Source organism: Cydia strobilella, chromosome 6 (assembly GCF_947568885.1).
Source record: "Cydia strobilella chromosome 6, ilCydStro3.1, whole genome shotgun sequence".
Taxonomy (NCBI): domain Eukaryota; kingdom Metazoa; phylum Arthropoda; class Insecta; order Lepidoptera; family Tortricidae; genus Cydia; species Cydia strobilella.
Window position 1 is genome coordinate 13,685,170 of NC_086046.1, and position 25,535 is coordinate 13,710,704.

At 37.0% G+C, this 25,535-nt stretch overlaps 1 protein-coding gene across 1 annotated transcript; it reads right to left on the reverse strand.

The window, feature by feature from the left end:
* Window positions 1-990: 990 nt before the first annotated feature.
* On the reverse strand, window positions 991-24,250 carry LOC134742151 (cytochrome P450 18a1-like). The gene is made up of 7 exons (XM_063675120.1): window positions 23,937-24,250; window positions 22,413-22,640; window positions 20,969-21,087; window positions 19,249-19,473; window positions 15,279-15,489; window positions 7,291-7,555; window positions 991-4,395 (listed from the first exon to the last, which is right to left on the reverse strand). Exons 1-7 carry the CDS (start codon window positions 24,088-24,090, stop codon window positions 4,041-4,043), a joined length of 1,557 nt encoding a protein of 518 aa, XP_063531190.1. The 5' UTR covers window positions 24,091-24,250; the 3' UTR covers window positions 991-4,040.
* Between the last annotated feature and the right edge of the window lie 1,285 nt (window positions 24,251-25,535).

The following is a 25,535-nucleotide window of genomic DNA, read 5'->3' on the forward strand; positions in this document are numbered from 1 at the left end:
TGACAAATGAGAGAATTCCTTGAGAAAAAGTGGCAAATAGCGAAATTTCGGATTCGCGTTTCCTGGTAGGTCCTCTGTAAACAAAGCTCCTTGATGCATCAATGTCATATTTTATTATCTCTGAAAACTTGTCAAAAACCTGTTAAAGGTACAGTATGTATAAGTTACTCTATGGTTTACCAAAGGGGCTAGTGCTGCACTCTGGTGGCAGAATATTGCAGTAATACCCCATATTGCTACTTATATGCTACTGAATTATGATTGAAATAGGGAATATTACGCGAAACTCTGCGCAGGGGGCGCCACTACCACAATCTGAGGTTCTATCACAAAACGAGAAAATCGAAATTTCGTTATCCAACATCTCTGTCAGTCTTGCATATTCGAGCGATATATAAAGAGGCAGATAGCGAAATTTCGGATTCGCGTTTCCCGGTAGGTTCTCTGTAAACAAACCGCCTTGGTGCATCAATGTCATATTTTATTTACTCTGAAAACTCGTCAAAAAACTGTTAAAGGCACAGTATGTAAAAGTTACTCTATGTTTTACTAAACGGGTTACTGCTGCACTCTGGTGGCAGAACATTGGAGTAATACCCCATATTGCTACTAATATGCTACTAAATTATGATTGAAATTGGCAACTAATGGCATACTTATTGTTAATGTCATTATTCGGACGCTTACGTTATCGTAAATGTTTACATATCGGCATGTACCGACGCGGTCATCTGGGTTTTTATTTATATAGCACATTTAGGACCTTACTATAAGGGCCAAACAATTGAAATAGTGAAATAGGGATGTTGCATATTTTATTCAGTTACACTTAGTTATCGACTGTTACTTTTGATCTATAATTATAATGTCACCAAATAATTATATTTTTAAGTCGAATAAGATGGTTAAATGTTTACAATTGATGAGGACATTTTTACGATTTAGGTTGGTAAAGATACATGTACACCTGTACACAATAAAAACCAAAGGCTAGCATATCTGATGTATTAAAAAATACCTTAATTATAAAAGATTACGTTATATATGAATCTTATAATTGAAATAAGATTAGAACACTTTTACATAAACAGGATATTTAATGAGGTGTTGGGTAAGGACAGTATTTAGGTATAGTCCTGACACTTCACAAAGGCGAGTAGAATTAATAAAATTACTTTTCTTTAATCAGAATAATGAGAGCTAGTCAACACTTTCGTGAAATGTAAGAGCTATAAATTTACAATTTCATTTTGTTTTAAATAGGCTCTTCAATGTAGTTTTTATTAATGTATGGTCTACATCAAATACTTACTAAAAGTAATATAATGTAAACTAAAAGTCAACCAGCGATTATATTGTCAAAAATTAATTGTCATTTTCTTAAAGAATAATAGATTTATGTAACTTGCTAAATAATAAACACGTAAAGCATCAATACCAATTGACTTAAGATTATAAATATTATAATGCCATAAAAGATAATAATCTTGACATGACGTAGTAGTAGTAGTAGACAACAATTGAAGACATTTTAATACTAATGTAATTAATACAAACAAAATACAATATTATTATCAGTAAAGTCATGCCCGTGATCTTTGAAACAAAATATGTCTTGATGATTACGTTAACACAAGTTCAACACATGATCTCAAATTAAAACCAACATCGTATTTAAAGATGTAGTAGGTACGTAAGTTATAGTAGGGTGACCGAACAGGCTTTAGGTTACTTTTCGCTAATGTCGTCGCAGACATAGGTATATATGATATCAGTGCATTTAGTGTGATGTCCTTAACACAAATATATGAGATGACAAGCGCGAGTGGTGGGGGTAGTTTCTGTGACGTCATAAAGTCGACAGTACAGTTTTTTTTTTAAACATACCATGTGAGGTACCAAATGAAAGGGCTTTGTAAGTAGATCACAAATATATAACATACTGTAACATTTTCACTACTTAGTCAAACAAATTATTAGAAAACGTTCAAAAATTGCACAATCCACAGTTAACTTTGAACTGCTCTAAAATGAAAATGAATCAATGGATTACTCCAAATTTTATACCAAATGACTGTGAATATCCTCTATATAATGTCTAAAATAATTAACCAGATATACCCAAAAATAAAAAAAGTACATCAAGTTAAATAACAGTATAATTTTCTCAGACATTATATAGAGGATGTTCACAGTCATTTGGTATAAAATTTGGAGTAATCCATTCAGTCATTTTCAATTTAGAGCAGTTCAAAGTTAACTGTGGATTGTGAAATTTTTGAACGTTTTCTAATAATTTGTTTGATCAAGTAGTGATAATGTTACAGTATGTTATATATTTGTGATCTAATTACAAAGCCCTTTTATTTGGTACCTCACATGGTATGTTTAAAAGAAAAAAGAAAAAACTTCGCACTGCCGACTTTATGACGTCACAGCAACTACCCCCACCACTTGCGCTTGTCATCTCATATATTTGTGTTCAGGACATCACACTAAATGCACTGATATCAAATATACCCATGTCCGAGACGACATGAGCGAAAATCGATTTCTAGAAGACTTCTAGACAAAAAACCGACCTGTGATGTTAAAAATAAATGTGTGGAGAAAAATATCAAGTTAATCAACGATACGTTTTTCTGCTCATATTTAAAGTAAATTGTAACTCAGTGTTCCCGATTTTACGACTAATATTCCCGTTACCTATTCATTAGCACAATAGATTCACACTGTCAATTAATTTACTGTATGTAAAAAAATGCATAAACGGCTTCTTGCTTTTTATGTTCAATAAGTTACCTATTTTATTTATAGTCGGATATCTAATAGTCGCCAAGTAGTTCGCAACTCACGCAACTACATAAAATCGTAATTTGGCTCCTTAACAATGGGATAACATACATAGAGATGATCATGTTACGTGTGATTACCAAGTCCAGTCATAGGTTTCTTAGACTATACATTACTGGACTAGCCTTATGTCGTATTTGCGTACAAAACTATCTGCCGAATTTTGCGGGGATGTGAAGAAATATCACATGCAAAAAATTACTCACACATGCAAAAAAGATCTGTGTCGAAACACGAAGACACACGCACATATGAATAGAAATTAACACATTCTCATTTAGACGCACACAAACATATCACACATTGAAATGTTTTTATACGATTATTTGCACATTGTGCAATGGTTTTGATAGAGGGGTAAGTAACTGAAAGGCTAGTCCAGTTATCTATGGTCTAAGGTTTCTGGTATCTTTTTTATACCACGTCGGTGGCAAACAAGCATATGGCCTGCCTGATGGTAAGCAGGTCACGCGAACAGGTCACACATATGAGAAATAAATAGAAAGAGGACCAGTGTAAACGGGAAACTACGAGTTCACATTTTTCCCTTACTTGTTTTGGGCTGGATATACTCGTAACCATGAAGCATTAAATCAAAATACATTTATAGGTAAATTCATGAAGATCAAAACTGATAAAATACCAAAATTTAAAATTATAAACCTAACAGGAAAAATACTTATAGGTTCTAGGTAAGGTATTATAACAGTTACCTACATAATTTGCCTATCTGTTGACAAAGTTCTATATTCCTAGATAAATATAAGATATACCTACCTACCCTATTACATTTTTATAAATTTTAACTATTTTCTGATTTATATACAGGGTAAAATTGTTGTTTACTCATCCATACGTAGGTACCTTACCTACTAGCTTCAAATTCAAAATATAATCCCGTTTCTAATAAGAGTTTGTGCCTCGATCTTCCCGACGTCTACATTTTTATTTGTATGAACTAATTCGGTACATACTTATTGTACAACCGTATTATACAATAAATAACATGAAAAGTAGGCTTTTCAGAGTATGATATGAACATAACGTGTTCAATTGATGCTTCTTTTTAGACAGTTTTAGATCACTGACCGTACGATATAAAACAATAATGTCAATTACATACTAACAAGAGTCACCTATACTAAATGTTGAATCATTTCTCATTGAAGAAATGGATCACAAATGAATTATTCAATTTTTTTAAAGCATAATTTATAAGGTAAAGGAGCATGAAAAGTGGCCATAACGCCTTCCAATTCTGGCATAGGTTCACCTTCTGGTAAATAAAACTTATAACCATTCATAATGTTTGCAAAGAATAAGAAGATTTCTGTCTTAGCCATTTGCTCCCCAAGGCACAAACGGCGACCGACACCGAATGGTATAAAGGTGTCAGGGAGTTCCACCTTACCGTCTTTTATAAACCTCTCTGGGGTAAAGTTGTTGGGGTCGGGAAAGAATTCGGGGTCCATGTTGATCTTGTTCAATAGTGGCACTAGGTGGGTGCCGGCCGGAATGTTGTAGCCATTAACGTTCCAAACACTAAAACAAAAATGTAAGTTATTTTATAAATAGGTATGAGATAAGATAACGGATTTGGGCATTTTTTTATTTTTTTGTCAGTTTTTGATAAAAATTCGTAGGTTTGAAAAGTTCCTTATTCTGGTCGGAATAAACACAAAATTCAAATTTGGGACAAAAATGTATGAAAATTCCCATTGAGTTACGGAGAAATCCATACGTTTTCCGTAACTCAGTGGAAGATTTTTTAGGACATACAGCCAAATTGCGCTTATGTTGTACAGAATAAGGAACTTTATCTATCCACCAGATTTTATAAAAATTTGAAAAAAAATTAAAAATGAACAAAATAAAAATGACCCATTTAGGACATTTGATTTAGAGATTATTAGAATCAGAATCAGAATCAGAATCAGATTTAGAGATTATTACGTACCAGTTCTACACACACAACACACACAAAAACACAACAGTTTCAATTTTGTTAAAAAAATTATGTTAAATAAAAATGAAAATGTATATTTTGTGTAAAACGGCACAGTTTACATCTTTGCATAAAATAGTATTTTATACAATCGTGATATAATAGAGAGCTTTTCAGTCGAGTACCGTGTTTAAGCAACGAAGCTTGCTGAGTTGCTTATGTAAGGTACGAGATTAAAAAGCTTGATTATATCACTATAGGGTATTTGACAACATTAAAAATATATAACGAATTGCTGTCATCCTGAAAGATAATAAACTAATAAAGTATATTTCACTATATTTGAATGTAAAATATGTTTAGTTTTTAGAAAATAAACTAAAGAAAATTTAATATTTTTTGAAATTTCATCAGGGACGTGAACGCTCTGTGATTGGTCAACGCTCGGATGACGTCACACGCGGGTAAACATTCTTGATTGCCTTGAGTGTTTTAACTGTTTTATTTGTATTTAGTTAATTTTAGTTATTGTTCCACAGTTTTCTGATATATTCCGATTTATCCGTATATCTAGTAGCACAATATTCATAAGAATATCAAAATGGAGCCGAAATATGTGAAAGCTGATAGCGGCAACCTACCAGACATAGACGCATTAATGGTTGCACTTTTCTTTAAAGATAATCCGGATTACTATGCTGCGGAACTTAGAAATGTAAAAACAGCTGTGTGAGTATACGTAGAAATTGTTTATTTACGAACATTTCGATTTCGATGATACGAATACGACGACGATATATATATAGAATACGATGACGAGAATAGTATCTCCATACTGCACTTTAGTTTGAAAGAAAAAGTATGCTACTAACTACCTACTAATGCTGAAAGAGCTATGTTATGAGGTTATGTAGTAATACATTAAATACCTAGATCTTGTTTCGTTAAATACAACAAAATCCGCTGCTTTAACTACCATATTTATTTACAGTTAAATATTACTTACATCGAAGTGGTCTTCACACATAAAAACATTTGTATGCGCTAAAATGCTCCTTGGGTCTCTTCGCGCTAGTTTTAAGCACATTTTTCTTTTTTTGGGATTCGTTGGAACGGAAACAAACAATTTATCTGGATTTTTTATAGTCGTACTTGAACATTGCGGCACTATACACCATTTATGTACCATTTTACAGTGAAATTATCAATTCAATGCACATAAACCATAAGATTTACTAAGGTCAATGACTGAGTTTACTCGCGTGTGACGTCACACGTGTCACGTGATTAGCCCCTTTGCAAAAACAGCGTTTATGGCGCGTTCAAAATAAATAAACTAACATTGTTTTTTTTTTATATTTAATACAGGAAATTTCACGGAAATATCAATGTAGTGTAATTATTACATCAATTAAAACCATTTTCAAAAATTAGTCAAATAGCCTATTGTATACAATACTTTTTCTACGAGACAAAAATAGTAGATTGTGTCACAAGGGAGCAAAATGACATATTTACGGCGAGGGCGTACAATTGAATCCTAAACGAAGCGAAGGTTTCTATAATAGAATCCCGAGAGTAGCGAGGGGTTCTAAAGTAGAATCCTGAGCGTAGTGAGGGATTCAAGTGTGTTACGCACAAGATGGAAATAATTTTGCTACCATGTGATCATATTGCTTTTCACATCACCTATGAAGTAATTATAATGTTTAAAACTATTATTTAAGCTAAAAAATGTAAAAATAGTGTCCTAGAACAGAAAAGTGTTACTTTGATCCCTCCTAGCAGGGAAGAAAAAGCCCTTTTTTGAATTGGTGATGTGAAAAATAATACTTTAAACTAGTAGAATCATATAGGTAAACAAACCAGAAGTATACAGCTAAGATACGCGAGCTACCGCAGCCCGCGATACCTTCATACTCGTACGCGCCCCGGCCGCCGGGCCCGGCGCCCCCGGCGGGTTGGTCAACGACACCTCCTCGTAACTCATGAGACCCTGGTACCAGCTCCGCGCTAAATTCAATTTTAAGACAGTTTTTTCTCGATTTTGGCCATAACTATGGAGACTAACAAGCAACGCTAAGCGGTTTTCGTAGGGTATGGATGTTGCTATATGAAGGGTGACACATGCGCGTTTCTGACTTATGAAGCAATTGTTTCTAAAATAAAATGTTTTTGTTGGCCAACCAATCACAAAGCAGATGCGGCGCAGCAGCGTGTTTAAGTAGGCTAATTTGCATTGAATCGAGTCTCCTTAAACAAGAAATATTTTTATAATTCAAAATTTTTATAATTGACAACCGTACGGATAAAATTTTAATACTTGAGTCAGAAGTGCCATAGACTATCCAACGTTGAAAAGAATAAGGTTGTAGTGCACATGAAGTTGTAATGTAATACACAGATTATACTCGACGAGTAGAAAAACACAGTAATACAACTAAAGTACCTATACCAAATAGGATTCGATTAAGAACCACAAGGCAACTTACGAAGAATTAACATGCGTCGTTCCCAACGGCACCACTGACACCATCCTCAGAGTTTCATACAACACAGCTTCAATATAGTACAGCCTCGCACGGTGGTCCAAGGTGACCAGTTGCCCTGGCTCGAGTACTTCGGCGAGCGCAGCGCGCACCGTGGCCTCTACCGACGGGTTTCGGAGCATCATCAGTAAGGCCCACAGCAGGCTCGTCCGGACGGTTTCCATGCCAGCGGAGAAAAGGTCGTTGAATACTTGGACTATCTGTTCATCTGCAGCAAACATTATTTTTTTATTTACCAAAATACGTTTTTTTAACCTAGAATAAATATTTTACAGCGGTGTTAGCTAACATGTAACGTAACGTAACGTAACGGTGTGCATGGCAAACACTGTAATTCCTCTTACAGGATTGACTGTCAGACTTCTATTTAAATATTATGCCGCTCGACCCAGTCGACCCCAATTTCAAAGGAATACCGCAAATCGATGTACAGGTTAGCCGTTTGGCACACGCATACTAGAGGTCAAAACAAAATTTTTGACCCGCAGTTCCTAAAAAACTTTCGCTGGGGGGGAGAGGTAAAACATTTTTTATTTTGTATGGAAAAAAATAATTCCAAAACCTATCGAGTGTAGTATCATACGAAAGGGATTTTTGAGTCGATTCTAAAAATATATCACATCATTACGTTTCGGGCATTTTTTTTAATTAAAAAAAAGAATTTTCGAAACATACCAAGTTTGGGCTCCTCCAGACACGATATGGCTGATTTTCTTTTTTGTACAATATACCACAAATGATACGTGATATCCTCATGTCTAACCCCAAGAAAGCAATTTTGAAAATAATATCATTAACAATTTTATTTTAATTTTTCAATTTTACAAAGTGACACAAGTCTACTTCAATACCTATTTCACGAGACTTATGGAACTATACTGCAGATACGGTACATATTAATCATAAAATGATACGTAATATCCATATATCCAACGGGAAATACCTCTTTAACCCTTTAACTGCGCCTTTTCATCAGTTGGTATAATTTGTTTAGTTATTGACACAAAATATCAAGGTTGTATCCTCCAGCTACGATATACCTTACTGATTTTTTTTGTACAATATATCACAAATGATACGTAATAACTTGATATCGAACCCCAAGAAAGCAATTTTGAAAATAATATATATAACATTTTTTTTTAATTTTTTCAATTTTACAAAGTGACACAGTTCTACTTTAAGTTCGCAAGTATTCTTTCGCTCAGCGTTAAAACAACCATTAAATTAAATTAAAATCAACTTAGCAACAGTAAATGTGCTACTTACACGTACAACATGAATCGTAAAAAGACTGTGATAGATATAAGTACCTAACCTCAAGTATACCCTGTGCATTAGTAGGTAGGTATAGAGAAAATTGATACATACCTTGCAATTTATAACTTGCCATATGTATAATACGAACACCTACGAATTAAATATACCTACACGCCAGACGAGAAATAACCGACCGAAAGCCATGACTGCGGGCGGCTAAATGTAGCTCGCGATCGGAACTCATATCTTGAGGGACGGGGGGTGGGGGGGGGGGAAAGACCTTATCATTTTTGATCGTAATCGTCGATTAGATAACACCAATAATAAACAAAACAGCACAATCCAATACAATTCCATTACACTTTGTAATATTGAAAAATTATATACATATAAAATATTTTAAAAAAATACTAAATGATACTATTTTCAATATTGCTTTGTTGGGGTTCGATATCCAGATATTACGTATCATTTGTGGTATATTGTACAAAAAAAATCAGTAAGGTATATCGTAGCTGGAGGATACAACCATGATATTTTGTGTCAATAACTAAACAAATTATACCAACTGATGAAAAGGCGCAGTTAAAGGGTTAAATAGGTATTTCCCGTTGGATATATGGATGTCGGCGGCAGATCGTAAAACCGGGCATATCGAGATATTCCTAGGCATATCATGAAACGCCGCCATTTCACGATCTGACTAGCGACTACCAGCCATATCGTTCAAACCTCAACGTTTGACGAATTGCCTGTCGACGTTTAGGCATATCAAATAAAGTAGGGTACGATATTCCTAGGCAGATCATGAAACGCCGGCATTTCGTGATTTGCCTAGCGATCACCAGCCATATCATACAAACCTCACGGGGTGATATTCCTAGGCAGATCATGAAACGCCGGCATTTCATGATCTGCCTAGCGACCACTAGCCATATCGTGCAAACTTCAAGTTGAGATATTCCTAGGCATATCATGAAACGCCGTCATTTCATGATTTGACTAAGATTAACCCAGGCATATCACGATATGCCTTATAAAAGAGGCGGCAGATCGATAGGAGCAACGTATTCGTCTAAATTCCTAGCTTCATACCGGGCGCATCGTAAAATAATTGCATTTTTTACCACTGGTGGCGCTGCATTCTATGTTGCTATGTTGCGCTGCGTCCGCCAGTGTTGCCAGATCGTACCCATTAGTGCCGAGCAAATTTAAAAAATGTAGGCGCGAAGGGATATCGTCCCATAGAAAATTTGAATTTCGCGCCCTTATACTATACTCTGTCTTTATACTATACCATACTATAGTCTGTCAAGCTGTTTCCATTACTAGAAAAAAGCGGCAAATTTTAAAAATGTAAGCGTTACGGGTTATCGTCCCATAGAAAATTTGAATTACGCACCTTTTTCTATTAACAAAGTTGCTTGACAGATTATAAATTCTTACATTTTGGTTTAATCGTAAGGGCCCTCCACACTCATGCGCGAATCACGGCGCGAAGCCGCGAACGTAAGTGTGGTGTCGATTTCGCAGATTGTTCACGCCTTCGCGCCTAGTTCCCCGTTTTTTGTCAGTTTATTAGCCCGCGTCAAAGGAGACGCGAAGCGCGAACTGGCAAGACTCCACATTACACACTATTTTGCCTCGTATGTGGCAAGATAAATAATAATTATATTATATAAAGCGGCTATATTTTACGGTTTTACAACAAAACAAAATGGAAAAATATAGGTGGTCAAACCAATTTGTCAGTCAGTAACAACCAGGAAAATTATACTCATCCCTTTCTTTTAGGTGCTAGTACTAGTGGAAGACAAAGATAGTATGATTCTCTCTGTCTATGTTTGAAATGAGACAGTCCTTTGACAAACTATAGCTAAATCACGTATGATGTCATAGATAACTAGCAGTTAAGCTCGATCAGCTGATACTCTTCCGCCATATTGGCGAGAACCAAACTGCGAAATCGCCGTGAAGTTTGCGAGTGTGGAGTCATACGTCAACGTCGCGACATGTTCTCTCCGCGAAGTCGTGCTGCGATTCATGCACATAGTCTGGAGGGGCCTGTAGGTACGTAACTGTGAAAATTATGTATCGGTAAAGCATCCTCCAGACTATGTGCGTAAATCGCGGCGCGACATCGCGGACATGACGTATGACTCCACACTAGCACAACTTCACGGCGATTTCGCAGTTTGAGTGGTCAAAGTGGTGTTGCCGTATTTAGATGTGAAATTGAACGCTTTTAAGTATAGTTACGCTCTTCTAGCGCCCAAAATTAGGTAGCGAGTTAGTTAATGTGAACTTGTGAAGTCTGTCTTGCAAGTTCGCACTTCCTTTGACGCGGGCCGAAAAACCGTCAAAAAACGGGGAACAAGGCACGAAGGCGTGAACAATCTGCAAAATCGACGCCACACTCGCGTTCGCGGCTTCGCGCCGTGATTCGCGCACGAGTGTGGAGGACCCTTAAGAGACGTTTCCCAAAATCGTATTAAAATGGCCGGCGTTTCGCGATCTGCCTAGGAATATCTAACCGTGAGGTTTGCACGATATGGCTGACAATCGCTAGGCAGATCACGAAATGCCGGCGTTTCAAGATCTGCCTAGGAATATCACCCCGTGAGGTTTGTACGATATTCAAATTTTCTATGGGACGATATCCCTTCGCGCCTACATTTTTTAAATTTGCTCGGCACTAATGGGTACGATCTGGCAACACTGGCGGACGCAGCGCAACATAGCAACATAGAATGCAGCGCCACCAGTGGTAAAAAATGCAATTATTTTACGATGCGCCCGGTATGAAGCTAGGAATTTAGACGAATACGTTGCTCCTATCGATCTGCCGCCTCTTTTGTAAGGCATATCGTGATATGCCTGGGTTAATCTTAGTCAAATCATGAAATGACGGCGTTTCATGATATGCCTAGGAATATCTCAACTTGAAGTTTGCACGATATGGCTAGTGGTCGCTAGGCAGATCATGAAATGCCGGCGTTTCATGATCTCCTAGGAATATGACCCCGTGAGGTTTGTACGATATGGCTGGTGATCGCTAGGCAAATCACGAAATGCCGGCGTTTCATGATCTGCCTAGGAATATCACCCCTTCACGGCGATTTCGCAGTTTGGTTTGCGGCAAAATGGCGGAATAGCATCAGCTGATCGAGTTTAACTGTTAGTTTATCTACGGCATCATATGTGATTTAGATGTTTTTCCATTTTGTTTTGTTGTAAAACCGTAAAATATAGTCGCTTAATACAATATAATTCTAATTTATAATTGATATTTATCATTCCACTTGAAACCCTCGAAGATTGCACGATATGGCTAGTTGTCGCTAGTCAGATCACGAAATGCCGGCGTTTCATATTATTTTACGATGCGCCCGGTATGAAGCTAGGAATATCAAAGAATGCAATTGGTATGATCGATCTGCCGCCTCTTTTATTAGGCAGATCTTGATATGCCTGGGTTATTCTTAGTCAGATCGTGAAAGGGCGGCGTTTCATGATATGCCTAGGAGTATCTCGATATGCCCGATTATACGATCTGCCGCCGACATGGATATTACGGATCATTTTATGATTAATATGTACCGTATCTGCGGTATAGTCCCATAAGTCTCGTGAAATAGGTATTGAAGTAGAACTGTGTCACTTTGTAAAATTGAAAAATTAAAAAAAAATGTTAATGATATTATTTTCAAAATTGCTTTCTTGGAGTTAGATATGAGGATATCACGTATCATTTGTGGTATATTGTACAAAAAAAAATCAGCCATATCGTGTCTGGAGGAGCCCAAACTTGGTATATTTCGAAAATTATTTTTGTTTTAATTTAAAAAAATGGCCGAAATGTAAGGATGTGATATATTTTTAGATTCGCCTCAAAAAGCCCTTTCGTATGATACCACACACGATAGGTTTTGGAAAATTGTTTTTTTTTATACAAAAAAAATGTTTTACCACTCCCCCCCAGCGAAATTTTTTTAGGAACTGCGGGTCAAAAAATTTGTTTTGACCTCTAGTATGTGTGTGCCAAACGGCTAACCTGTACATCGATTTGCGGTATTTTTATACAAACGGGTTAGACTATAATTTCAATGTCTTACTGGTTCTTATAAAGAAGGTATAAAACTATACGTTTAATAATAGCACACTTTAGATAAAGCATGTACATGTATCTAAAAGTAGCATTTTTTTAGAGAACCACCTTGAAATAAATAATATGATAAGTAATCTTTAGAGTTCGGGGTGACAGGTGTTATTTAACGGAGGTTGACGCTCTTTCAAGGTCACAAAACGCTAAATATAATTAGCGTAGCGAGTGGGTATTTTTAAAATTATATAATTTCACAGAAAATCGGGAAAGATATTTTGATAACTCTAATCTTACGAATACGAACTTATTATTTAAACGTTTGATTCTGTCAAAGTCACATATGATAGGCATATGACAAATACATATATCATTGATGTATTTATATAGTCTCCATGTGATGTATATTAAAAAATATTATTAAGATGTGCGGAATATTATATTTATTTTTATTTTTCAATTATAAAAAAAAAATTGCATTGACATACTTGTTACTTGTTACGATAAATCTTTCGAAGACCCGAACATATTGACATTTATATATTGGCTTATATATTCTTTAATTTAGTATGAAAATTATAACAAAATAAATATATTGTAGTACATAATATAAACAATAAAGTTGAAAATATTGTGGTCCTATTCTAGTCGATAAGGCTGTAGCATTTAATAACGTTCCCGCTTTTTCCTGTTCGCTGCGGCCTAGTTAACATTGCAATCATACAGGCCAATTTGAGTTTTAGTTATTCGATCTGTTTCCGATATGAATCGGCCTAATACTTGCAGAGGATCAAATTGACCTGATCTGATGCTGCAGAGAACGTGGTAGAAGTACGGGACCTTTACACAAGTAGGTAACCTGAAACGCAAAGTAAATATTTAGTGATTAAAAATATGTCCACTAAGGTCATAATTGTTAGATTTTCTAACTAGTTTTCACCAAGGGACTTAGCAAAACGTTTTGACTGTAAAATCACAGTTGAAATCCCAATTTTCACCGAGGCCTTACGGCGGGGAACAAGTTTTAACTAGTGAATACGCGTTTTCACTGAGGCGATACGGAAAAGTAGTTTTAGGGAAAACGCGTTTCCGTAAAACGTGCCTACTTTGCACCAAAATTTGCTCCAAATTTCGGTAATTTCGTTTTTTTCTGAAAATTATTATAGCATGATATGTCGTAATGTACATCATTTACTTAAACGTAGATCATTCCTACTATCGTACGATAGTAGGAATCGGGATGGTCTACCACAATGCTCATATAACGCCGCAATCACATTTCATATTAGGAGCAATGATACCCAGTGTTTGGGTAACTTAGCCTCTGAATTTAAAGAAAAAAAAAATGTTAGGTACAAAAAAAAACGGATTTTTATTTTTATTATAATTACGATATTGTTCAGTCTTAGTATTGTTTCACTTAGACAATAATCAACAAGAACCAAAAACGATATAAAGTAATCAATTTTTTTTTTAATGATCAGTCAGTAGGTATCATTTTTCTTAATTATTAATTAACTACACATAAGAAAACCTTCTCAAAAACGTAATTAATGTTCATATTAAGACATCAATCTTCTCTTTTATGAATTTGGGTACCTAAATATCATATACATATCCCCAAAATTGGCTCAGTTCCGGAATACAATAAATCTCCCGTCGACCATTTTTTTTTTTGGTGGATTTATGCATCCTAGTACTTCTTTCCAGCTCTTCAGGGACCTTTTCATAGAGGATATATTTGCTCGAAGCTCGTCAAAGGAAAACCATGCTCACTTAGTTTTAAAATTCAATCCACAAATGACTTTTCTTCTTCTTTTGAAAATGTCGATGGGGCACCAGGTGGTCGACATGGTCTTCTGGTTTCAAATGATTTATTATAGTTCTACGTGGAATAAGTACTATATTTCTCACTGGCCTCTCTTTGGGCAAGTTCACCGTTTTCTATAGGTCCCGGCATTCTTGCAATGTTTCGTCGGAATATTTTTTATAATTACGAGCTCCCATCGCTCTTTTATAAACCCGTGGCATGATTTCCTATAAACAAAAATACTATATTTAGCTTAAAATGCCACAATCTTTTAATATTTATAAACATAATTAACTTCATGAGGTAACTATGCTCCAGGATCAAAGTTACCCCAACATGTGGTGCAAAGTAGGTACTTGAAAAATAATTTTAGGTTAAGCCTCAAAAGAATTTGAAACTACTAGAAATACTGTAAACAATGAGTAGCCTATATACAAGAATACATCAAAACATACTTACCGCGAATCGATGACAACTTGCTGAGATGGAAATAGCTTTTTCTTATAATATTATTTTTACAAATTCTCGTAGCGGCACTGTGCGACGTCCATGCGACGTCTGACAGAAAGAGAAAATAGCGGAACGAAACTTTGACATTTAGTGTTGCTACTTGATTGCCCAGTGTAACAGATGCGTTAGGATTTTTTTTATAAGGGCATGAAACTAAATACAAAATTGGAGCACTTTTACCTAGTAGGCACGTTTTACAGTTTCACTAAAAATGGTTTTTACGATAACATATACACTTTAAAAACCCACCTGGATCGACTCCGTCAAAGAGTTTGGAACCTGCAGAATTTTTTCGTAACTCGAGCAAGTAATAGTCCAACAGATCAGCTGGCTCGTGGTGATCCATGTTGATACCCAAGAGTTGTCTTCGGCGTTCGGTCACTTTCCGCACGTGAAATTCGCTCACATCTTGCAGATTTCGCCGGATTTCCTTTAACACTGACTTTTTGCCTGGTAGGTACTGAAATTATAAATACTGTCATAACCGGTGAGAGTGGAGAGTGGGGGTGGAGAGACTCAGCTCTGTGTGAATGCGGCAGGGAGGACCAGACCATAGAGCAGATTATCCAGCGCTGTCCCCTGTACTCATATCAAGGGTCACCAGAAGATCTGCTGCATCTCACACCCGACGCAGCTGCTAGGCTCAGCACTCTAAACGTTGATGTTTAATGCATAATTAATATAATATAGAATAATGTATAACTTATTGCCTATTAACGTATCTATGCTATACGATTAAATAAATAACCGGTGAGCTCCATTTTAGGCTCTGTCTTTAGATTCCATCAGGTGTGACTAGGGCCAATCGCCGATCAGTTTATCATTTAAAAAAAAACAAGTTTCTAGGTTTAAGGCTGTGCATTGTCGCACAGCAGAGTCCCTCTATGCTAACTTTGTACCAACTGGGCAGGGTCTAATTATGGCAGAGCAATTTGATATTCATGGTGGTGCTACTTCACCCTGTCAATTGCCACGTGCCACGACCATACATACATAACTCGGCGTTTTTGTATAATTTAGATAGGGAGTAGAGATAGGAACGGTATTCATCTCAATTTTATGTTCATCATTTGCGAGTAATATGAAATTTAAATTTGGGGGTTGTGTAACTCACTTCCGTAGGAGTTTACCCATAATCCCTACAAGTGACCCCCGGGTGGTGCTAATCGAGTGACAATCTTACCGGTGGTAGGCGTATGCCGTTGCTGGTTACCACCCCTCAGACTAAGCCATGGCGCCATAATGGGTCACCGTGTTCTGTCATATAGTCTGATGATAGCTGTTGAGGTGATGTGTCTGAGCAGTAGTTTCTGGCCTAACTACAGTGGCACTACTGATGCGTGCCACACCGAGCGTCTAGTTCTGGAGGCTAGCGGGATACGAAGCACGGTGCACCGCTGGCCGACCGCAGGGGGGCCCAAGTAGCGGGAGAGCCACCCGTGAAATGCTGCCCCGCCACCTAGCGAAAAATCCTGAAACGGCTCCACCTTGCCGGTTGGCGACCGGATGGGAGGGCCAGGTGGCCATTTCAGGGGGGTTCGGGCGTCCCCGCAGTCTCCAACCTAGATTTCTCTAAGTGTGGCACGCATGAGTGTATTTTTGAGTTCTGATGGCTGAGTTGCCTCGCTCAACTTGCATTCCTCGTCTATTCGCTCTTCTTCTTCATCCCTCTAACAAACATGCAAAGCAAAAGAAAGAAAAGTAGATGTTGCACTTTCCTCGCTATAGTAAGGCGAAAAGTATTGTGTTACACACGGGTGCAAACGTATTTTACTTCTCGGTGTTGAAATACTCGTACGCTCAGGATTCTATTTTAGAACCACTCGCTTCGCTCGTGGTTCAACTATAGAATCCTTTCGCTTGCTCGTGTTTCAATTCCACACTCGCGGGTAAAATTCAACTTTGCACCCTTGTATAACAAATAACTATTAACATATTCGTATTACGTACACGCTTCTCAGAATCCCGAGGATATAACGTAACTAATAATAAGCCTGTTTCCGAAGCTTGTTGTGACGTCACAGGCTCGACCGCCTTGAATACCAATTAGGTGGTCTGCAGATGATAAACGCGTTGCGGACAGGTTTCCTATTGACGACGATCCATGCGTCATTTAGCAATTTACTTGGTATGTAAAGAAATGAGAAAAGTTTAAATAACTACAAGCAGGATTATAGCAGCTTAAACGTGCTCGACCTCGTCCTCCGTAGCAGGCATACTCGTAACATACCAATGGCCGATACCTACCTAGTTCTAGACCCTTATTGCTATTATTATTGCTAGGCTTGCAGTAGATCTTACTTATATTATAAAATACCCATGCATGTGATGCATGTAGTAATAAAATTGACAAAAACGATTAGTGGATGTAATGAAATAATTAGGTACCTACTCGATGTTTTTATTATACTTTTTATTCTGGTAAAATACAGACGTTCCTGCTCACACTTTTTATCGAATCTACATATGTCGATAGCTACTTTTCTCGATAGGTATGTAAGTAACCATTAGTCATAAATATCTACGAACTAGCTGTTGCTCGCGACTTCGTACGCGTGGATTTGTATCCTAATGGTTATATATTCTACATGAGCATAGAACATTATGCAGCAAAAGATATAGTATAGCAGTAGGGACAGGGACGGTCGGACGGACATTTGTTACCTACTTAATAATTATACGGGTCAAACTTAAAATTATTTTCACGTCTTTCCATGTAGGTAATGATTTTATCATACTTATCCAAATAACAGGAGTACCCTTTCGTGTGGATAAGAGTTAAATAAGAATATTAACCTTTATAGCCCTTAACTTTTGGGTATGTCAACAGAAAGACGTGAAAATAATTTTGAGTTTGACCCATACAACGCATGAGATTTGTCTGTCACAACCTACGAAGTTTCAAGCCCCTAACTGAAAAACATGTTCTCGATATACCTAATATAATATGATTTTGTATGAATTGACATGTTTTTTCCATGTCCTGGCGTTTCAACCCCCTTAGAAGATTTTCAAGTTCTCTATTTAAAAAAAAAATTCGCTCCCGATGAAAAATTTCAACCCTTAGGGAATAAATTTCTAAAAACGCTTAAATTACTTTTCTTATTTTCTATTATTGTGTCTTTTTACGACATTTAAAGTTCACTATTTGGTATAAAAAAAATCATTCCCGATGCAAACTTTTAACCCTCTTTTCACCAACTAATAAGTATAATGCCCTTTTACCAAGTTTCAATTTCTATCCCCGTGTTTAATCACCTTAGGGGTTGAATTATCAAGAACGTTGAAATAACTCAAGAAAGTAATAAGTCAAGAAAGAAGGCTAACAAAGAGAGTGTATAAGGGAGAGGTAGAAACGGGAGTTGGAAGGGGCAGACCTCGGCGGACTTTCTCTGATCAGATCGGGGAAATCCTGAAGAAAGGCCAGGTCAAGAGCTCCCTAAACCGGCGAGCGTGTATGAGGAATGTTATGAAAGTGAAGGAAGCGAAAGAGGTATTCCAGGATCGTAGCAAGTGGAAATCCGTGATCTCTGCCTACCCCTCCGGGAAATAGGCGTGATTATATGTATGCATGTATGTATGTATTCTAATACTATGCCTTTATACACAGATTCAAGTCCCGCGCTCAAAAATTGTTTGATCTCCATACAAACTTTCAACCTCTTTTTCACCACCTTAGGGGAAGAATTTTCAAAAGCGCTGAAATTAGTTTTCTTCTATTTTAATAAAATACCGTTTAACAAAGTTTCAAGTTCCTAACTTGCAAAAATACTTGAAACCCATACAAATGAAATTTCGTCCCCTTTTTAACACCCTTAGGGGTTGTATTTCTCAAAATCGCTTCTTATCTCTTGTACACTTTATAAATGCAACCTGATGTGCAAATTTCAACGTTCTATCTTTTATGTAGTTTTGGCTCTGCGTTGATCAATCAGTCAGTCAGTCAGGACACACGCTTTTATATATATGTATAGATAGATAAAATTGACTTGGTTAAAAGTAACAGTATTTTAGTACCAACCCAAAAACTCTTAACGCCACTTGCACCATTCCCGGGGTTAAGCGGTTAAACCGTTAACCCAGTGTCAAATTGTACTGGTAATCATGGTAGCCCCAGGTTTAACCGGTTAACCCCGGTTTAGTGGGATGGTGCAAGTAGCGCTTATTAAATTAGCAGAAGAAATTAAGTTATATCTATCATTGAACAATTTCAACATACCAAGTAGGCCGGCACATGCTCCCCGATATGTATGGCTCCGTACAGCTCCATGCCTTTTGTGACCCGCTCATTGAAGGTCTTGAACTCAGGGTCTTGTTCTTTAAAACGGAAGCTCATCATCAGCTGGCATATGACGTTGTGGACATGCCTGCCCAGGACATTCGTCGGGTCTATCGGCTGCTCCCTCGTGCTTTGAAACTTTGCTAAAAGTTCTTCTATCTCCACCTAGAATCGAGGGGTGTGTCGTAAATAAAAGATTGGTCATAGTAACAAAAAAACTGGTAAAGTGCGAGTCGGACTCGCGTTTCAAGGGTTCGGTACATCACACAATTTATAAAAATGTTTTTTTCTGTACTAGAAACGTGAGTGAAACGTCTTGAAAACCCCGAATGGATCAGATCACAAACCAAATGAAACGGGAAGTGTTAAGGCTTATAGCTCTGCAACTATGCAAAGCAGCTTGGATAGGAATATTAAATGCCGAACAATAGTACAAGTGTCCAATTGCGAAGACCGAAGGCCGAGCTCCGCGTAGGGCTGAAAGCTCGGAGCGTCCGACGTGTTCGCGCTTCCCACAACTTCCGCAAGTAGATATTTTAATAGCGAAGGCGGAAGAGAGAGTTGCATGAATATAGTGCTCATAACAATAGTACCTACAAGTACCTAATCAATCAACAGTACCTACAAGTACCATTGCGGCTGTGTGACAGATACAGCCTAGTCGCATTTTTTGTGTTCAGTCCGACTCACGCTTGAACCTAAAGGCAGGCCTCTCGGATGCTTCTGGCCTTCGGCCTTCGCATTTAAGATACTGGCGGAATTCTCAGGAAGCATCCACAGGTCGTACGCTCGGGGCCTAGGGCTCCACGCGGGGCTGGGCCTTCGGACATCGAATTCAAACACTTGTACTATTTTTTTGTCTGAGCACTAACCTCCCGCAACTCGAGCTTCGGCCGCGGCCGCGAATAGGCACGCCTCGTCGGAACGCTTCGCGCCTTCGGCCTTATGCGGATATCGGCCTAGGGCCTTCGCAATAGCTGTCTACACTACACCACGTTTCACTTAAACCATTGCGGCTGTGTCCCTAAAAAAGACTAACCGCATTTTTGTTCTTAAATCCGACTCGCGCTTGACTAGAGATTTCTTATAGGTTTTCCTGCCATCTTTGGGTAAATAACTATTGTGCGTATTTTTTTCAAAATTTTAGACCCAGCATTTGCGGAGATAGAGCTGAGGGAATGGTAATTTTCTGTCTATGTTCTTGATTAACGTCTAAACATTTTATCCTAAAATTAAAAAAAAATTGAGATTCTCACTGAGACCTTTCGTTTGATATACATATAACACGATATAGTTTGCAAAACTGTTTTTAGGGTTCCGTACCCAAAGGGTAAAAACGGGACCCTATTACTAAGACTCCGCTGTCCGTCTGTCTGTCTGTCACCAGGTTGTATCTCATGAACCGTGATAGCTAGACAGTTGAAATTTTCACAAAAGATGTATTTCTGTTGCCACAAAAACAACAACAATTAATACTAAAACGTACAGAACCCTCGGTGCTCGCACTTGGCCGGTTTTCTAAATTTCTCATTTATTTTGACTCTCACTTTGACGTGTGTCCTATTGTGCGTGTGCCACTACTGAGCCTTACTTCCGTCAGGAAAAAAAAACGAGACCCTCTAGCCGCGCCTAAAGAATTTTTACTTCAAAAATTACTTACCATGACGCAATGTTCAAATCTCTGGTTGATACCAACACTGCTGGCACCAAGAGCGCGAAACTTTTCGTGCAGAAACTGACGCTGCTTCCTCCAGAGCAGACCTTCGCTGAGAACGATTCCTTGTGAAATACATCAAATAACTATGATTCACGTTATTTTTCTTAGACTAATAAAATTTTTGGGTTTAATCTTTGAAATAAAGAATATAAACAGTCCTCAATAAGTTTGACATATCTAATACCTATCATAGCCTATGATATGACTGAGGATATTTAGGGATTTAGCAGATTTTCTGGCATTTTTTTCCATTTCAGTATTTTAAGTACATACTGAGCCTCATATAAGCAGTAAAAATAGAATTATTTCGACTCCGTAACACCGTAACTCGAACAAAAATGTTAATTCCCTGCGAGGTATTGATAGTACTTATTTATAATAAATAACTGGAATTTCAAAAAGCAGACTCCGTAAGTCGTAATTAGCAAAATTTATACTGACGTCTTACTTGGAATGGAGTCTCCCGAACTCATAGCAATAAAATAAGTATTATTTTAGAATAATACTTATTTTATTATAATATTAAAACACTAATACTGTACTTGTTTAAGTATTAATTGAAAGATTTATGTACCCCTGTCTTATTTGCATGTTTTAATATACGTGTAATTGCAATACCCTTTTAGGGTAACATATTGTAATGGAACTATTGTACCTAGAGTAAGACCTGTACACCAACATGAGACCAATAAATATTCTATTCTATTCTATTCTAAATCCAAAAGAAATGTTCGGGTCTTCTATCTATTGTTTTTGCCTTGCACAAGTTGTACACGTGCAAGGGATGGACACATTTATTAAACTTTCTATAGTTTAATTAAGTTGGCGGATGCAGCGGCGGAACAGCGGCGCCGCAGCGGTGGTGCAGTTGCGGTTGACATTCGAATGATACCTATGTAATAAGTAGTTACCTATTTTGTTATGTTCAGAGATTTTTAAGTAAGTTTTATTTTTTAATTTGTTTTGTAATTGTCAAGTAATTGCACTCAGTTCTTAATAAATGATAGCCAGCCAAGAAATAAAGTTTTATTTTACCATTTTTACCGAAATTTGTCATGACTCATGTCTGACTACTAATGTTGATCATAAACGGGGCGGCAAATTTCTGATCGGCCCCGGGCGGCAAACACATACGCTACGTCGCTGTACCTATCTAGATTAAATTTGTTTTATTGATTACACTTCGTGGCTTAGGTTAGTTAGGTCAACAGTACTTGAGAAAAATATTTTAACCACTAATAGGAATAACATATTTTTTAAGTGGTTCAATTATTAATTACCGTTAATTGTAACGGCTTATTGATTGAAAATGAACGTTGGTTATTTGATAGCAAATAGATGAGTGGATTCCAAATTGATTTATAAATCGCCAAATAATGACATTTACCTCGTCCACACAACAAGTTATTGAGAGGCGTATGCGGTCGGCTAATAGAGTCAGGTCGGTTGAACAGGTCTCTCAGAATTCTGGAAGATCCGATGCAGACCATCAGGTTGGAGCCAAGTTGCACTGAAGTGAGGTCGCCGTAGAGAGCAGCTTGCTGTAGGAGCCAGGAGTGAGGCGCACCGCGCCCCATCCATGGCAAACTTCCCAAAAATGGCAACCCCCATGGCCCTGCAAGTAAAACACCAGTTAAGTTTTCCTCACCTCCTTATCTTCACTTGGTGGTGCCACTTAGTTTTTAATGACACATCAAGAAACCAAGTGTTTTTTGCGAGATTTTTTTTGACGTGTAAAGTGTAGGTGTACAATAATCTATGCAAAAAGCAGTTTTCCTGCGTATAAAATAAAGTGTTCATGAGAACAGAATAGACAAATGACAACATATTAGTATTAAATCACATTTAGAAACGGGTCTATCGCGAATTTATTTTGTTACCTTTATTTACCGACGTTGCGACCACGACCAGTGAAACCTGTGTCGAAACGTCGGTAAATAAAGGTAACAAAATAAATTCGCGATAGACCCGTTTCTAAATGTGATTTAATATGTGTTTAAACCGCGAAAGTTTTAAATGTTATATAACATATTAGTAGATTGTGTCACAAGGGATCAAAATGACATATTTACGGCGAGGGCGTACATTGATTCCTGAACGAAGCGAAGTATTCTATAATTCAATCCTGAGCGTAGCGAGGGATTCTAAAATAGAATCCTGAGCGTAGTGAGGGATTCAAGTGTTAACGCCCAAGGTGAAAATAATTTTGCTACCATGTGACACATACTGTTTTTCACATCACCTATGAGGAAATTGTTATGTTCCAATATAGTAATTAACCTAAAAAAATGTATACAAAAAAGAAAAAAAAAACCGGCCAAGTGCGAGTCGGACTCGCGCACAGAGGGTTCCGTACTTTTTAGTATTTATTATTATTTATCTCCCCGGGACTTAATCGCGTAAAATCAGTCTTCTCCGAGACCACGGGGACAACGCCGTCCTCGAAACGTCGGAGGTACATTTTAAAACTATTTTACGCGATTAAGTCCCGGGGAGATAAATAATAATGAGTAAAAATCGTGAAAGTTTAAATCAGTGTTTTTAGTATTTGTTGTTATAGCAGCAACAGAAATACATCATCTGTGAAAATTTCAACTGTCTAGCTATCACGGTTCATGAGATACAGCCTGGTGACAGACAGACAGACGGACAGACGGACGGACAGCGGAGTCTTAGTAATATAGGGTCCCGTTTTTACCCTTTGGGTACGGAACCCTAAAAACGAAAAAAATCAAACGGCCCAATCGATAGCTATGACTAAAATATATAAAATTCTGTAAAAATATTTTCCATAATGTCAATATCCAAGAAGGAAAAAGTGAGGACTACGTTTGTATGGGGAATAGATCGTCCCCTTTCTTCTTAATTTTGGATTTTTAATAAGGTTTCCGGCTTTGCGCCGAGCACTTACCTGGCGGTAGATTCCACGCGTTATAAATACTTGCACATATAATAAATAAAGTACAGAGAAACAGTACGTTGAAAGTATTCATAAATATTTTCAATAAGTCAGGAGTAAACGACGATAGCATCCCTCGAAAATAGTGCTCAAGGTCTTGAAACATTCTAGTGTTAGATTTTGCTACAACGTAGCGAGCGAGCAGATTTATGAGAAGGCGACGTATCTACCTTGGATTTGTGTACCTAGAAGAAGAAGAAGTATATACTTTAATATCACACTACGCGTTAAAGTTCGATAACACTAGAACTGTCCTTGATATTGCATTTAAAATATTCGTAATTGATAGCAAAAAAAACGACCGGTAGTGGATTTGGATGGATGGAGTGGTATTTTATATTTTCTACCCCCAGTATTGGATTCTCATTGTTTTTATTTTTTTGGATTTTATGGTCTGGTTACGAGACCTTTAGCCAAATTCTCATTGTTACTATAAATAGAAATGTTGCCATGATTTTATTAAGTAAATAACTTACGATTGCACTACAGTCTGGTCTGGTAAAAGAGTAGAAAATATAATATAATTGGCTCTGTATCACTATTTATGTTGTTATTAGCATAGTTATAGCTGTTGGTTCTCCGTGTAAAAATAAATTAATAATAAGTAAGTATTGTCTTCGGTTACCGCGATAGTTACTTATGAAATAAAACTATGAAAACGGATTATATCGCGTATATTGAATTTATAATACATCCCGACATTTAGAACCCTTTACAGCGTTCAATATACGCGATATAATCCGTTTTCATAGTTTTATTTCAAAAGAATAGAAATTTAAAAAGCGGCAACACTGTAGTGTCGTCCCATCTAAGAAAAACGGGACGACACTATAGTGTTGCCACTTTTTAATTTCTACTCTTTTTTGCCAGACTGTAAAATGTAGGTATACCTAATAGGATTTTGTTTATTGTACTATTATGTTATTGTTGTTAAATTACAATTAGACATTGCCTTAAATTTTACTTACCTACTTATTTCACTAACAAGTGCAATGTAATGTCAAGAATTCATGAGGTATTAAATAGATCACTTATGTTATTAAACAGAACTACCCAATATAATAAATAATATAATATATTATAATGATCTGAAAATAAAGTAAAATAATTAAGGTGAACAGGCAGGCGTCGTCCTAAGTGCAGATTGCACGCTACTGCACAATTTCCAAACAATTGTAAATGGGGTGCGATGTAATCTCTGTCCGTGATGTTCCTTACACACTGATACAACACGATATGACCAAGTTATTATAAGGACTTAATCTAGGACTAAACTAAACATTGTATGGACCCGAACAAACTAAATAGCCGAATGGTTGAATAGACACTAAGTTCATTTGTTTTATAATCAGCTGATGTTAGTAGAACCGGTCCAAAGTTTCAAACAAAGTCAACAAACAGAATGTACCTAACTGTGCAGATAAGGAAGTAAATATAAATAAAATTTGTATTATTAAGATACGCAAATAGATGTACCTATCTGTTCGGAGTTTAATTACCCCTTGTGTAGTTTGAAACTAGGTAAATAGGTCATTATAACCGTTGTCAGCG

Bases quoted from the DNA above. Each gene is read 5' to 3' on its own strand.
- LOC134742151 (XM_063675120.1), bottom strand. From the start codon at position 24,090: ATGTTTCAAGACCTTGAGCACTATTTTCGAGGGATGCTATCGTCGTTT. The intron at 19,474-20,968 runs GTAAGTAATTTT...CCTCGATTCTAG, and splicing joins GATTTGAACATTGCGTCATG to GTGGAGATAGAAGAACTTTT. The intron at 7,556-15,278 runs GTGGGTTTTTAA...TGTTTGCTGCAG, and splicing joins CTTTGACGGAGTCGATCCAG to ATGAACAGATAGTCCAAGTA.